Raw genomic sequence first — 15,707 nt, 5'->3', positions numbered from 1 at the left:
CGATATTGTATGCCATTTCGTGAAGTCTACAAGAGGGTAGCGAAGGTATGTTGATGGTAGGGTATGTAACACAGAGGATGCGGGGTTGATATCAATATCTGGATAATCCGGATAAACCCCGGAGAAGATCAGATAACAGGGGTTCGGTAAGACCCCACTCAACCTGATCGGTACTTTCGATTGATTCCTTGGCATCAAACATACTCTTTATAGATATCCTGATTTTCATGAGACAAACGTTTTTTCAATAATTCTTTAGCATGTCTTCGACTGTGCCTCCTTTCTGCAGACTCCCAGCAACCGTTCTACGCAGAAGACATAAAATGGCAACGTATCAAAGAAATCTCAGCCCCCGTTTATCGCGATCATCCCCTGCTCGAAACACTACCAACCAATAAAAGCATCATTTTTCCCCGATTCGGAAATTAACCCTGTATTCAGCGCACCACTTAAGGGTAGCATTTTTGCTAGTTGATGATCTACGGTAAAAATATGCACCATAAATGATGAAACTGGCACTTTTGAAAATCACGAAGAGTCCCGACCGTTTTGCTTCATATTGTTTGTTGTTAATTATTATCCGTTATCTATTCCTTGGCATGAACGGTCGGACTGGATCGATGCAGACGACGTGTATGAATGCATGAATGGAGTGTGTTCCGATTGAAAAGTGCTTGAAAGAAATTGGAGAGAGATGGCGATTTTGAGTGTGATTGCTGAAGGGTTGAGGTTGGAATTCAAGAGGGAATTGGTAAGGTCTCATCAAGCCTCTAAATTTTCCGCTCCGGCAACAGTCTTTACTAATATTTGATTGTTCTTTTGTTTTCTAGAACCAGAGTTCTGATCCAAGAGTTGGTTCTTCAAGAGACAATTCCACAAGTTCGACCTTAGCAGCTGCAGCATCGGGGTCCAATTCCTCGTCATTCTCTGCACTGTTTTCCACTTTAATACCCGTGGGCGTATTCGCTGCAGTCTGCACCATCTCATTTCTGGTGTTACGCAGGAAATATCCGAGAGTATATTCACCACGGACTTTCTTGAGCAGTTTAGATCCTCAGTGAGTTAGATGCGATTAATGACAAAAGATTAAACTGACGTCAGAATAGTGAACGAAGTAAGGAATTACCATCTGGATATTTCAATTGGATCAGACCCTTTTTCAATACCCCAGATGAAGCGGTTCTCAATCAGTCATCGCTAGATGGGTACTTATTCCTCCGATTCCTCAAGATTATGTGTGTAATATGTCTTGTAGGATGTGGACTTGTATTCCCCGTCTTGATACCTTTGCATATACTTGGAGGTGCCGGTAATGAACAACTTGATCAATTGACATTTGGAAATGTTGACAACCCCAGGATTTACTATGTACACGCGTTTCTGGCATGGCTCTTCTTCGGTGGGTATAATTTTCCAAATGCATGAACTTTACTAATGTATAGTTAGGATTTATCATGTATACTGTCTCACGAGAGTGTGTTTATTATATTAATCTCCGTCAAGCGTATCTTCTTCATCCGTATTATGCTAAGCGCCTGTCATCGAAGACCGTTCTATTCACGTGCGTTCCACAACAGAATTTGGAGGAGGCGAAATTACGGAAGGTATTTGGCGATTCTGTCAAGCATGTTTGGATCCCAAGAGAAACCCGAGAACTGCAGGATTTGGTGGATGAAAGAAATCAAACTGCTTATCGACTGGAAAGGGCCGAGACAGCATTAATAAAGCTTGCGAATAAAGAAAGAAATCGAGCACTCAAACATGGCCATCCAGATCTTGAATCGAGCATTGGTATCAATTCTGTTCAAGAGACAAAGCGGGGATCTTCAGCAACCGAGAATCGTAGACCAAGCTTAATTAGAAGTCCAGCTGATGCAAATCCCACGGACATCGAGATTTCGGAAGATCCTATGTCACCTACAGATACACTAGTAGGGTCAAATTCCAGTCCAATCAGTGGAAAGGAAAAGGAAGCCAGGGTGACCGAGAAAGCAATGTCCCAAACAAATTCTCAAGCAACCACGGACGAAAATCCCACAACCCCGACTTTGAAATGGGGAGATAATGGATACGGAATGTCTGGGCCTCCTCCTGGAGTAAGTGGATCAATTGCAGCACAATGGATTCCCCACAGCTGGAGACCAACGCATCGACCCTTATCAAATTATGGAAGAAGCGTAGATACTATCAAATGGACACGAGCTCGACTGAAGGAAATCGCACCACAGATCAACAAGCTGAGAAGAATGCATCGACAGGGAAAAGTAAAGCCATTACCCGCCGCGTTTATTGAATTCGATACTCAAGTCAACGCTCAATCCGCCTACCAAACATTATCTCATCATCGAGCATTTCACATGACACCACATATCAATGGAATTCGACCACACGAGATCGTATGGGAATCGCTTCGCATGAGATGGTGGGAACGTATCATGCGTAATTTCGCGATCCAAGGTTTCGTGGCATGTATGGTCATATTTTGGTCCATTCCTTGTGCATTGATAGGAATAGTATCCAACATCAATTTTTTAACCACCAAAATCCCATTCTTAGGTTGGATTGACAAGCTTCCATCTTCAATCCTCGGTTTGCTCACGGGCTTATTGCCAGCTCTAGCTTTGACATTTCTTATGGCATTAGTTCCAGTCATTTTACGACATTGTGCGCGTCAAGCTGGAATCCCGTCTTATTCGATGATCGAGCTCTACACACAATCCAATTACTTTATATTCCAAGTTGTGCAAGTGTTTCTTGTCACAACTATCACTTCGGCCGCATCTGCAGCATTCGAAAAAATCATACAGGATCCAACTTCTGTGCGCTCACTGCTTTCGCAAAATCTACCTAAATCATCAAACTTTTACGTCTCGTATTTCATCCTCCAGGGTCTCGCCATGTCCGCAACGAGATTATTGCAACTGCCTGCTTTGATTCGTCACCTGATGTTCCAGAATGAGCAAAATCCAAGACTGATCATCAACAAATGGCACCGAATCCGAATTGTCCATTGGGGAGCTGTTTATCCTGTGTTCACAAATATGGGCGTCATAGCTATTACATATTCGCTAATAAGTCCACTGACAATCGTATTCGCACTCGTGGGTTTATATCTCATATATCTCGTATCAAAATACAACCTTCTCTACACCTATTCCTCTGAGATATCTACACGAGGACTGCTGTATCCACATGCTCTTAAACAACTGCTTACAGGTGTATATCTTGCGGAAATCTGTCTCATCGGTCTTTTCGGATTACGAAGCGCATTTGGGCCGTTAGTAATCATGTTCGGATTAACAATCTTCACAGCATTGATCCATATAAGTCTCAACGAAGCACTCGGACCACTCCTCTGGAATCTTCCTCGAACCCTTGCTGTGGAGGAATTATATCGCGGACTTGCATTTAATTCCGATTTGCAAACACCCATGCCGACTATGAATCGAAGCAACACCCATAACGAAAATGAAAACGGAGATTCATTTTTCCCTATGCAGACGCCTGAACAAACCCAATCCCAGCCAGCAGTATCAACATACATAAGCCACCGCATATCCACAGCACCAGATCCACACCCCACCATCTCAGAAGAGAACGAACCCGAACCCGAAAACCACAAAAACTCTAATACATCCCCGCACGACGACTCCGACTCCGAGAAAGAAGACGAAGACGAAAATGAAAACGACCTCCACGATCTCAACCCCCAAACCCGCTCTGCAGCCAAACGCATAGAAGGGCTCCCCCACCTCTCAAAATTAACCATCACCTTCCTCCTACAGGCCCTGAAATCCAAAATCCAACCGCACCTCCACCACCTAACCCCCTATCTAACCTACCTCACCCCGCTCATCTCCCCCGTCTACAACCCCTCCTCCCCACCCAACTTCTTCATCAAATTCCTGCACCCAGAAATATTCTCCGACTACCATATTCTGCGCTCCCTAACCGCTTCTTTACCGCTTATGCCCTCCGGTTTTGAGTATACGCAAAAACAGCACGAGGATGCGTATTTCCCGCCCTGTGTGGCGAGAGGTCGAGATCCAAAATTGTGGATTCCGAGGGATGAGGCGGGGGTGAGTAGACAGGAGTGTGAGCATGTGAGGAAGTTGGCGGGGATGGAGTGTAGTGATGAGGGGGTGGAGTTGAGGTTTGAAAATGAGGAAGAGGGAGGAGAAAAGGGAAAAGGGAGATGGGGGAAGAAGAAGGAGGGGACAGTCGTGGTGAAGGATTTGCAGGCGGAGAATTGTATTTGGGTGAGGGAAACGAAGTTTTAGATTCGAGGGATTGGGACCACCAGTAGGTATACGGACTGACGGGACACTACAAAAATGGACTTGTCAATATCTCTTGATATATCGAATTATATATCTCGAAAATTGTTACAATCATTCATGAGATATGAAACAATCAAACCGTAAGTGTTCATATTAAACAGTTAAAGAATAATTTTATTAAGAATTTCGTTGGTTGAGAATTGTCCCGTCAATCCATGCACCCACTCACTGGCGGACTCGGGAGTGGGCACTGGTTATGAAAAGGAGAGTTTCATGAATGTGATGATCATGATTCGGAATTTTGGTTGGTTTGGCGTAATTTTGGATGCATGATAGAATCAAAAAGCGTTGTAGTTAGTACATAAGGAAACATAATTTAATTCAATTTTGAGATCAAGTTAATGATACCTTTCTTATTTAAATACTTTCAAATACCTAATCTTAGGTTGTACTGACAAGCTTTTCTAATTTCACTAAGCAACTGTTAGATCAAAGTGACCTTCCTGCACTGCGCAGAACATCCAGACTTAAATCATGCACCATAGCTTCAAGATCTCAAATCACCTAACACTTGAATTCCTTCACGCCTAATGGAAATAAGCACCAGCTACCGCTTTAGTCTTAGCCCACGCCTTATCCAATGCTTCAAGAATCTCCTTCGACAATGGTCCTTTCTCCAGATCCACCAAATTTTCTCTTAAATGTTTCTCGCTGCTTGCTCCAATAATAATCTTGTCCTCTCTCTCCGCCTCAAGTCCGCTATGATGTACCAACCATCTCAATGCACATTCGCTCTCCGTTGATCCCTCCTTCTTCGCCGCTTCTCTGATGATATCCAACGCGTCAAACATGGTATCATTCCAGTATCTTTGCCTATACATTTTACCCTGCAAATGCGAATCATCGAAACGAGAGGTTGCTTCGACGGATTCCTGGTTGCGATGGTAGCGTGAAGTGAGGTAGCCGCCGGCGATAGGGTTGAAGGCGTAGAAAGACATGTTGTATTTATGAAGACAGGGAAGGAGCTCTGGTTCGATGGAGCGCTGAATGGTATTGTATACACCTTGGTATACTGAAGGACAAATCCACTTTTTGAGTGTTAGTTTTGTATTTTCCTAAGATTGAGTGACTATTGAAGGGACTTACGTTATTTTTGATGCAAATTTCTTGAATGTGTGCAACCTCCCAAGACATGTAATTACTAACACCCAACCTACTAAATTTTCCTTCCTTGTACAAAACATCGCACATGGCAAATGTCTCCTCGTAAGAAACGCTTCTATCTGGTCCATGTAGATAAAAAAGATCGACTTTTTCAACACCTAAGGCTTTCAAACTTTTGTCCAAGTGAAGTCTGAGATCATCCGCTGAATGCGTGATCTTGAACCCAGTCATGTTGTTAGGATAGAGTTTGGTAGCCATAATGATACCACGGTCAGTGTATGAGGGTTGAAGTTGGCCCAGATACTCTTCTGATGAACCCAGGCCGTAGACGCGGGCAGTGTCTATTTCATTGTGACCATGTGACTGAAAGATATCAATCATAGAAGAGACATCTTTAAGATCATGGACTCGGGTTTGCATGACGCCTTGATGAGTTTAGTTCCAGAACATTGCAATTCCGGAGCGAAACGACTTACCAGGCTTCCCGAATGTCATTGCACCCAAGACAATGGGTATCTTAGTCTTTGCTTGTGTTTCTACACCCATGTTTGCTGATAGTACCTGTAGTCTTGTGTAAATATGGAGACTGAAGATGAAACCTGTGTTGAACTTCGTCTAGAGATTTGGAGGAAAGCCGAATTGATTCTTTTGTAGGCTTGGTTCGAGATGCGAGTTGAAAGATGGTCAATTGAGATTAAAATGGGGAGTTTAAAAAGTCTTTATATATGTCTCCTCAGTATCAGTCAACAAATGAGGAGTTTATTATTTAATTATTTGTATGTTGTCCCCCATCTGGCGATAACGGATTTTACATGCAACTTTGGTGGAGCTGGTGGAGTTAAGACTTTCGGCCGATGAAAGAGATCGACCGCTTTGTTACCGAAAACAGTACGGATGTAACTCGAAAAATGACATTTCGATGATGTAAGCTAGCATCCATCGAACTTTTCTCCTGCATCTAGAGCTACAGCATATATTGAAAATATGGATTCTCCCTGTCGGTTAAATCCTGAAATGCCATTTTGTCCCTGCTCACTTGATCTAATCTGCAAGATGTCAGTCAGCACGATTTGATACAGATTGGCATGAGAGGACAGCAAGATATATGGAGTAGAAGTTTGCAAAGTGGCCTGCCAATTCAATACGACGAACGTGAAAGTATCCTGACAACGTTGAGTTAGATAAAAGTGGTGTAGACTTACTCCATTAATGCTCTCTTGCGGTTTTCTCTAGTCAGCACAGCATACAACACCACTGCTGCTATAATTGTAATGCAATAACTATCTAGCGTCAGTAATCTCACCATCTCTATTCATTTAATTTGTAACTTACCAAATGATTAATCCTAACCAGAGTTCTGGATAATGTCTCGACTTCGTTTGTGATATGATCAATTGAGGTCCTACGATATTACCAACACAATATGCCACAAAAATAGTCGCTGCCATGAAACACTTTTTGGTTTGACCTGCGACATTGGCCATACCAATCGTGATGATCAAGCTCACTACAGGACCAAAAAATCCAATTATAGTATACCCGACAACTGGTGTAGCTGCATGATGATGCCAAGAACTCTTCCATATCATTGCACATCCAGCGATGACTGGCAGACAACAAATAACGAGGAGGATGATTCGTATATTTGGAATATGTGATGAAAGATAACCAGTGAGTAAGATGAAGATCAAACATATTGCCCCAAGAGGGAATTGGAATAGAATAGAATCTAGGGTCGAATACCCAAAAGTAGAAACGATGAGAGGACCAAAACCACTGACTGCTCCGTTGACAGTGTAAGCGGAAGCCATCATGATAGCGACGAGCCATACTTTGATATCAAGCAAAGATTCCTTGATCTGATACCACTTGAACTTTGTACAGCGAATTCCGGTTTGACCATATCTTAGACGTTCCGTAGCAACCATACGCTCATCTGTCGTAAGAAACCAAGCTGAGATTGGGGAATCTGGTACGAAGAAACAACAAATTCCGAAAAGGAAAGTAAGAGAACCGGCAAGCAAATAAATGTACTGCCATCTTTTAAGATCTCCACCATCGATTTGTCCAAATCCATAATTCAGTGCACCTCCAATAATGGTAAAAGCCCCAGTTGAGGAAAACCACCAACTCTGTCTCAAAGATTGTTCGGATTGTGTGTAAAAGGAACTGATTATACACATGAATCCAGTTGGGATGATACTTTCGACAAAACCAAGGAAGAACCTTTGTGCATATAGACCGCGCCAATTTGTTACAGCAGCTGTGCACATGCAGATCAAGGCCCACAAGCATACCACGATTCCTATGATCCTACCCATATTAAATCTTTGCAATGCAAATGACATTGGGTATAAACCCGCCAACATGCCAAAGTAAAAAAGCGATGTTGCCCAACTAAGACGAGAGGTATCTGTAGTATGAGGGGTCACATTGGTATTGGTGATGGATAGAGATAGATCAGTCGTCATGCCAAAGAGGACTGCGGATCCTAAAATTGCCTGAGAATTGTTAAGTTTGGAATTGATATAAACAATGAAAAAGCTGTATCCTACCTTATCATAATAAACAAGCCCATATCCAATGAACATCGCAGGGACCAAATATCGATCTATCTTTCGAACGACTCGAGCTTCTACCACGGGGTCAATTTCATGACGATGCTCTCCCACCACAGCGATAGCGATATCTTTGTCCTGGTCGGCAGATGGTAAAGTAGGGCCATCTTGAATTCTTGGAGGCTCTGACGATACCTGCTTCTCCTCCGCAGCTCCAGCTTCAATGGGAGAATTCATTGCGTGTATAGTGAATGGCACATTGATGAAGCTTGAAAATATTTTGATACCTGGGTGAATAGAGCCGAGTCTAACCTAAACTAACCTGAACCCTACATGACGGGATTGTTGAGGGATGGCCCGCAGCTTGGGATCTAGTCTGGAATCATCATGGCTTGTGAAGGGAAGACCTTTGGTATGATATCCCAGAATTCAGTAACAACTGAGTATTCGGTTTGAGTTTGAGCTTGGTATGACTGAGGGCGACGAGTACCCAGTAGTTGAATAACGAACCCACGATATTGTATCGGTGTTGTGTCAAAGTAACTCCACCCAAGTACTGCATTTCGAATTACCTTGTGGAAAAGATGCTAAGCGTTTCACTGGCAACTCATCGATTCGACCATCAAGATCAATGACAGATGAGGATATAATGATGCCATTCACCGAGATGCTCGAATTGGTATCGTGATAAAAGCTTCAAATACCAAGGCTGGTGGAGTAAATTCTAAGTTTTATAGACCCAAATAAATTGATGTCGTCGTGATTGAGTTCTATCATAGCTTCAGATACTTTCCGTCCCACTGTAGGTCTAGGCCTGACTAGCCAGCCTTGCGATATCGAGGGAAAAAAAAATATGTAACATTGGAATGTTTTTGTGTAACATTAGCCACACCAATTGAAAGACATGATTTCAATACGGCGAGCAGTTGATAAGACTGCGCCATTAATAAGAACTTCAACATTTCCCACAAGAAACAATACTATCATCCGATCATTAACGACGACAACCCCTCCAAATCCTCGCAGGCAATGGCGTGAAGAGACAAGGCAACCTCGAACGAGAGTGAACCTCCGACACTTTTCCAATTCAACCAATACCTCCCCAGCCCTCACGCTACACAATCAAACCGTCGAGAAAATCTCCGCGAATGTACGTCAATTCTACGATCGAAAAGAGAAATTCCGTATCAACCATGGTTCCACGAACAGCACACGAAATAATGCCAAAGGCAAGAACATAATCAACATTGGCGGGTTATCGCATGTATTGGAAGTCAATCCCACAACGCAGACAGCATGGGTGGAACCAAATGTGCCAATGGATAGATTGGTAGAGGAGACATTAAAATATGGGCTTGTGCCGCCGGTAGTCATGGAATTTCCGGGTATTACTGCTGGAGGAGGATATGCGGGGACATCGGGTGAAAGCAGTTCTTTTCGACATGGTTTCTTCAATGAGACTATCAATCGGGTTGAGATGATTTTGGCAGATGGTCAGGTCATCCAATGTTCGAAGACTGAGAAGCCTGATTTATTTCATGGCGCAGCGGGAGCAGTCGGAAGTATGGGAGTCACGACGTTGGTAGAGTTGCAATTACAAAAGGCTAGGAAATATGTTGAGACTACATATCATCCGGTTTTTGATATGCCAGATGCAATCAAGAAGATTGAAGAGATGACTGCGGATCCAACGATCGATTATGTGGACGGAATTATGTTTTCGAAGACGAAAGGTGCTATTATTACTGGTCGTCTGACAGATACCCCAACGGAGAATACTCCAGTACAACGATTCAGTAGTGCTTCAGATCCTTGGTTCTATATGCATGTAGAATCTAGTATCGACAACAGCCAGTCCTCCCCCAGATTCGCCATACCTCTCGCGGAATACTTCTTTCGATATGATCGTGGAGCATTCTGGGTCGGTGCTTCAGCCTTCAAATACTTCTCATTTCCATTCAACAAATTCACACGTTGGTTCCTAGACGACTTTCTACATACACGCATGCTTTATACTGCACTGCACACCGCCGGAATGCCATCCGGGTACATCGTTCAAGATCTCGCACTACCATATTCCACCGCCACAGAATTTGTAGACTACACCGACGAATATTTCGGTATCTATCCCTTATGGCTCTGCCCCCTAAAGCAAAGCCCTATGCCAACCATGCACCCCCACTCCGCCTCCTACGAAACCGACGGTAAAAGTCTCAAGCCGCTTATGAACATCGGTCTCTGGGGCTACGGGAAAGAAAAAGATCTAGTAAAAGCCAACATCAGTCTCGAGAAAAAACTCAAAGAGCTCGGGGGTATGAAATGGTTATACGCACAAACCTACTACAACGAAGAACAGTTTTGGGAAATGTACGATCGCAAATGGTACGATGGATTGAGGGAGAGATATGGAGCAACCACCTTACCAAGTGTTTATGAGAAAGTCAAAGCGGCGCCAAAAACGGAGGTGGCGAAGACGCTGAGCATTTCGGAAAAGATACTGAAAGCGTGGCCTATTAGTGGATTCCATGGAATTTATAAGGCGATTCAAAGTAAAACTTATTTAGCGGCAAGGGCTTCGGCATGGAAGACTCTTGATGTCGTGGTGAATAAAGAGAAGGAATCTCGTTAATCGTGATTTGAGCCTCCGGCTAACTGCCAATGTGTGTCATCGCGACAGAAGGGTATCTACCCTCGGGGTCCAGCGGAAACTGTACATATATACTACATTCCAAAAAAACAGACGATGTACAATACAGCATATATGTAATTACACAGGTAAAATGTTGAAGGTCATTTGGATTAGAAAAGAGCTTGGATTTTTCATCGCATGCGCATGCGCATGTACAGCGGATTGTATACTTAAACATCTCCAATTTCAGTACGCAGCCAAATGCGAAGAAAACTCACAATAATAAGTACCAGACTGGCATTATCTCGAACACCTATCGAGTTATGTCCTCTACAAACTTTCCGCATTGTTTTGCTTTTTCAAAACCGCATCCATCCCGCAAAACCAATCACAACACATCACCCCTCACCCCCCGGCCCCCTTTAAAATCACCACCGGCTCCCCTAATCTCTTCCAGAGAACCTTACAAGCATCCATACTCGTGATAATATAAATCGACGCATTCCAAAACCCCTGCAGCGGTAACACAAATACAGAAACATATTGCAGAGACATGTTAACCATGCCCGGGTACAAAATGGAATAGATGCGATTTGCAGTCGATGGAATCCACGTGATCATCATAGCGAGGAAGAACAGTAGCGAGACTTTTGCATAGGCCCACATAGCCGCGTTGGCTTGTTTATTGGGATGCACACTTGTACAAGATGGTTGGACAGGAGGTAATCCCGGTCTAGAGGGTTTATCGGAGGGGGTTCTTCGGCGGAGTTGGTGGTTGGGAGGAGCTCGGTCTGAGAGCTTCTGGACTTTTCTCTACGTGCTTTGGGTAGGGTGTCAGGTGATATGCGTTCATTTGCTCTCACAAGCTCTCGTCGCTTGTCGAAGATTTTCTTTCCCGCGAAGGTATAGATCATGACTGTGATTAATATGGTGATCCTTCAAATACCTAGTCAACCAAGGATTCCACGATGGTGAAAGGTGTAAACATACCAAACTGGTACGTAAAAACTCCAGAGTCTCCACCAACCCCATTTTGTCTTGATCCAGCACCATGATACAGCACTTCCATATATATACCCGCGTGTTCTTGTATGTACAAAGAAAAATACGAATGCGGGAATGAATGGTAGACCATAGCATAGCAGTATGTACCATTTCTCCAATTGGCGGAGCTCTACCACATCGAAGTGAAAGAAAAATGCACACATGACGCTACATGCCATAGCCAATGTCCAATATGCATCGGCTGGGAGGAACCTTTCATCCGTTAGAAAACAATTCTAGGGATTGCGCTGTGAAGACTGGAAAGGAGGTACATCTGAATGAGAAAAGCCTGGAATTGACAAAACCGACCATCTGGATCTGCAAGTGCAGAGCGAGAAATAAGCGTAGCGAGATTGGTGAAAATATTACCCAGAGAAGCGTAGAAAACCAATCGATTAATGGGTTTACGAAATGCAGTGGTGGTAAGAAAGGTAATGATTATGAAGAAACAACCTAGGAGAGAAATTCCAGAACATGTTCGTTCTATGGCGACAATGTTGGAGAATTCGTGGCTGGTGATGTTTTCTGCTGCTTTCATCTTATGGATGCTTTAACGGAGGTGGTGGAAGATCGGTAGCGAATTGATAGGTTGTGTAGATGAAGTAACAATAACGGAAAAAGAGAATGGTGATGCTTAGGTATAGGGCGAATTTGCAATCTATGGAAATGAGAAGGAGGGGACTTTGGGGATTCATAGGTAAGGAATAATTATGTATTGATTGACAATCTGGGTGTTGAAAATGCATATACGTCGTGAGAAGATGGGTTCATATCGACATGCTCTGTATTCATGGACGTGGAAAGCACTTTGTGAAGAATTTATCAGATATACTGCATAGCAGCTTCCTCGCACTGTGAGATGTGTAGATTGACATTGAAGAATCGTACGACATGGCTATATGACGATGGTCAGAATCAGACGGATGTGTTGCAAGCAATCGACACTAAGTTCGCAAGGCCTAAATGACAATGAAGATGACTGGAATTATTTAGGAAAGAAACAACGAGACAATAAATTAATATGTGAGATCGTAGAAGGGCACATTAGAACTCTTCACTTTTCGACATTTACAATCGATAAAAAGGGAAGGAGCGCTAGGCTCCGCGACTCGGGAGAATCGAGACGAAAATACTGTGAATTCAAAATCACTGCGACTGTAGCAATTCTCATTGTTGATCCAACAGTATTCTAAGACCTCGTAGATTCGTTCCTTTTGAGTCAAGGTAACCTTCCAATGGCTGGTTATAATGCCTGAAAATCAGTTCGTCAAATGCCCCGAAAGAGTGTTCCGAATTTGAAACCATAACAATTCCTTTATGCACTCTGGGAGCCTGGAACATTTCCAACTCTATGGCCATAGAAAATCGCTTGATATTGGGAGGGTTAAGATGACGGCCTTAGATTTACCTTGTTCAGATCCTTTCACCTAACCGACTTTCGCTAATCTGGGGTGCCTAGTACTCATGTGGGCTTAAGGGTATCTAAGGACCTGCCTCTTATCTTTTGAGGCCTGGAGTATCTCTAGGGTATATTTTTCAAGAGCGACAAATTAGGCAGAAAATGTTTCTCGCAATACAAAAGTAAGGGGAGTATCTGATTCTAGCGACATCTCTTTTCGTTTCATACACTCATCATATCATCATCATTGAACATATTTGCGTTACAGAAGCTTGCAATTACCTCATCACACCAAATTTCAAATCTTCCCTTCTTTACTTATTAAATTAATAATAATGCCAACTTCACGGTCCCAAGATGCTCTCAAATCAGCCCGTTAGAATGATCGGCTCAATAAGATTAGAAGCACAGAAACCGAAGTCGATCCACCTAAACTTGACAATAAAAAGAAACAGAATACAAAACGTATATCTGGTGAAATAATAGGCGAACGGCTTCCTCTGCCCAAATGGGCTACGGGCTTTAAGCTTCATAAAAAGTCTAGAATATATTTAATGTTGAGTGCAATTGACGACGAAGACGAATTCGATGTAATTTGGAAACCCTTCCAACCAACTATTGGGGATGCCAGCATGCCTACCATAGGATACACGAAAACGCATGCCATAATAAATGATGATCGCAAACTATGTAGTCGATTGTCACATGTGAAAATCTTATTCTATCAGCCTTATAAGCTCAATAGCTATCCAATGTGAATGTTTTAGGCAAGGGATGTTTGCATTTGGTTGAATGAATGAATGGTGAGATTGCTACTCTATTGCACGATGAGTCGAAAAGCAGGTTTGACATGATCATAGAAACACCCCGATATTATGATGTCAGTCATGATAATTGGTGATCACTCAACGCTATGTTAAGGAAGCAATTTTCTTGAACAGGATATATATCATTTTAAAATAAGATATCAAATGCACAGGGTGATATTTATTCACGTAGCTTTGAAGAGGGTTCTACTTGCTATTGCGGACCATCGTCATTAGCAAAATCAGGTGTGCTCGCTTCTTACTCAAAAGACAAGGATTATGGCACAGAGGTCTTATCCTCCTGCTTATGGCGGTTCTAAATTCAAATCAGATATACTTGGATGTATCCAAAATCCCGAAGGCAAAGACTATAAGGTTTCGAAAATTACCTGGGGATTGGAAGATACTCTCTGGCTCTCTGTTTCGTTACAGAAATGGCGTGGAGACGACCATTTACTTTCTCAAGTAGCAGTGCTGTGTCTTTCACTGGATTGAAAGACAGATAAACTGCCCCACTGTGAGGTAATTCGGTGATAACGACATTTTAAAGACCTAAAGCAGGAAATGCTGACACGAGTTTAGAAACCCACACAAGGAGATGGTGAAAATCCACGGATTAGATGAAACTGATGAAAAAGGAACAGCCTGAAAGACCCTTTTAATCCAATTCATTCGAGCTCCATCATACCACCAAGATATATTTCGGCAAATTTGTGGAGTGGATTTACATTATATATAAAAGCTTCGTGATACATACGGGACTGAGCATGATCGTTTTGTCGAGGGAATCTGATTCTGTTAATCCAAGTATAGTAGACTACGAAAAGAGCTCCAGGTGACCATGGAATGTCTTACAGGTCTTTGGTCATTTGCATATTACGTTCAGGTTCCTGGATTTTGAAGTATCGCCATTGGTTCTTTGGAATATCATAGAAAACTGTTGAGTCGACTGAGTTTAAACAGCTCCAAGAATTGACTGCCCTTGTTCGTCGACTCATAAATGATGATAGCAAGCTTCGCAGATGGCCTGTCAGCTCTTTGGTAGCTGCTGTTGAGATGGACTACCTGTTCATCCATCAAGGCCTAAACCGATCTTACATAGAAATGCAAAAATATCATGTCGCTTATTCTGTAGCTGGTGATTTAATAGTCGACAAGGTTACAATGAGCAATCGAGCAGCGATGATGCAATTTTATGTCGAAGATTCGGTAATGCCAGAGCCGGTAGTTGAGGGCGGATAGTGGTGCTATGGAAGAAGTTTTTGAGATTCGTTGAATAGAGGTCATAGAGGAGGAGGTTCGCTTGTTTCTCTACTTAGAGCATCCTAGTAGTCAGTAAAGGGAATTTTGCAGATCTTTGATTGAGCCTGACTTACTGGGCATATTTACTTTGCAAAAATGCAACAATTATCTACCAAAGAACAACATTGTCAGCCTCGAGATATGCTACAGGATGAGAGATCAGACGAGAGACAAATAGGAGTCAATGCAACTCGGATCTAATATTCTAAAATCTCCGCTGCTAATTAAAATCTGTTCAATAATTCACCATGTATACAGCCTTCTATGTATGACAGTTCGTCAAGCTATTTAATTTTTCAACCTTTGATAGAGTTTCCCTTCCCTCCAAGCTTTGTACAACTCTTTTTCTATTACCACTTTGTGGAATATTTTAATCACTACTTTCTTTAACATCAAAATATTCACCTATATCAGTCACTCTCAGTAGCTCAATATAGAGGTCGTTTTTGTGTTTTTAGATCTTGTTTCTGCTGCGACGCGATTTGCTAAGCATTTACTTCAACCTCTCGAATCTTTTCAACCTTT

General features: G+C 42.6%; 6 protein-coding genes across 6 annotated transcripts; 3 read left to right on the top strand and 3 right to left on the bottom strand.

The window, feature by feature from the left end:
* Positions 1–694: 694 nt before the first annotated feature.
* Bfra_003189 (putative duf221-domain-containing protein) lies at positions 695–4,280 on the top strand (the record flags this gene model as incomplete). Its single annotated transcript, XM_037333601.1, has 4 exons — positions 695–751; positions 831–1,057; positions 1,107–1,399; positions 1,447–4,280. 4 exons carry the CDS (start codon positions 695–697, stop codon positions 4,278–4,280), a joined length of 3,411 nt encoding a protein of 1,136 aa, XP_037195729.1.
* Positions 4,281–4,867: 587 nt separating this feature from the next.
* Bfra_003188 (putative allantoate transport protein) lies at positions 4,868–8,239 on the bottom strand (the record flags this gene model as incomplete). Its single annotated transcript, XM_037333600.1, has 7 exons — positions 4,868–5,368; positions 5,427–5,869; positions 5,921–6,005; positions 6,481–6,490; positions 6,647–6,724; positions 6,777–7,945; positions 8,000–8,239. The coding sequence occupies 7 exons, from the start codon at positions 8,237–8,239 to the stop codon at positions 4,868–4,870; spliced, it is 2,526 nt and encodes an 841-aa protein (XP_037195728.1).
* Positions 8,240–8,906: 667 nt separating this feature from the next.
* Bfra_003187 (putative fad binding domain-containing protein) lies at positions 8,907–10,631 on the top strand (the record flags this gene model as incomplete). The annotated part of the gene is made up of 1 exon (XM_037333599.1): positions 8,907–10,631. The coding sequence occupies one exon, from the start codon at positions 8,907–8,909 to the stop codon at positions 10,629–10,631; it is 1,725 nt and encodes a 574-aa protein (XP_037195727.1).
* A 405-nt stretch (positions 10,632–11,036) lies between these two features.
* On the bottom strand, positions 11,037–11,545 carry Bfra_003186 (putative camp receptor-like protein; the record flags this gene model as incomplete). Its single annotated transcript, XM_037333598.1, is given in 2 exon segments — positions 11,037–11,437; positions 11,449–11,545. 2 exon segments carry the CDS (start codon positions 11,543–11,545, stop codon positions 11,037–11,039), a joined length of 498 nt encoding a protein of 165 aa, XP_037195726.1.
* Positions 11,546–11,581: 36 nt separating this feature from the next.
* On the bottom strand, positions 11,582–12,213 carry Bfra_003185 (putative camp receptor-like protein; the record flags this gene model as incomplete). Its single annotated transcript, XM_037333597.1, has 2 exons — positions 11,582–11,888; positions 11,948–12,213. The coding sequence occupies 2 exons, from the start codon at positions 12,211–12,213 to the stop codon at positions 11,582–11,584; spliced, it is 573 nt and encodes a 190-aa protein (XP_037195725.1).
* A 2,508-nt stretch (positions 12,214–14,721) lies between these two features.
* Positions 14,722–15,122, top strand: Bfra_003184 (uncharacterized protein; the record flags this gene model as incomplete). Its single annotated transcript, XM_037333596.1, has 2 exons — positions 14,722–14,766; positions 14,844–15,122. The coding sequence occupies 2 exons, from the start codon at positions 14,722–14,724 to the stop codon at positions 15,120–15,122; spliced, it is 324 nt and encodes a 107-aa protein (XP_037195724.1).
* Between the last annotated feature and the right edge of the window lie 585 nt (positions 15,123–15,707).

Source organism: Botrytis fragariae (genome assembly GCF_013461495.1).
Source record: "Botrytis fragariae strain BVB16 chromosome Unknown tig00000012, whole genome shotgun sequence".
Taxonomy (NCBI): Eukaryota; Fungi; Ascomycota; class Leotiomycetes; order Helotiales; family Sclerotiniaceae; genus Botrytis; species Botrytis fragariae.
Note: the sequence above shows the minus strand (reverse complement) of the source record. Positions and strands in the feature narration are given on the sequence as shown.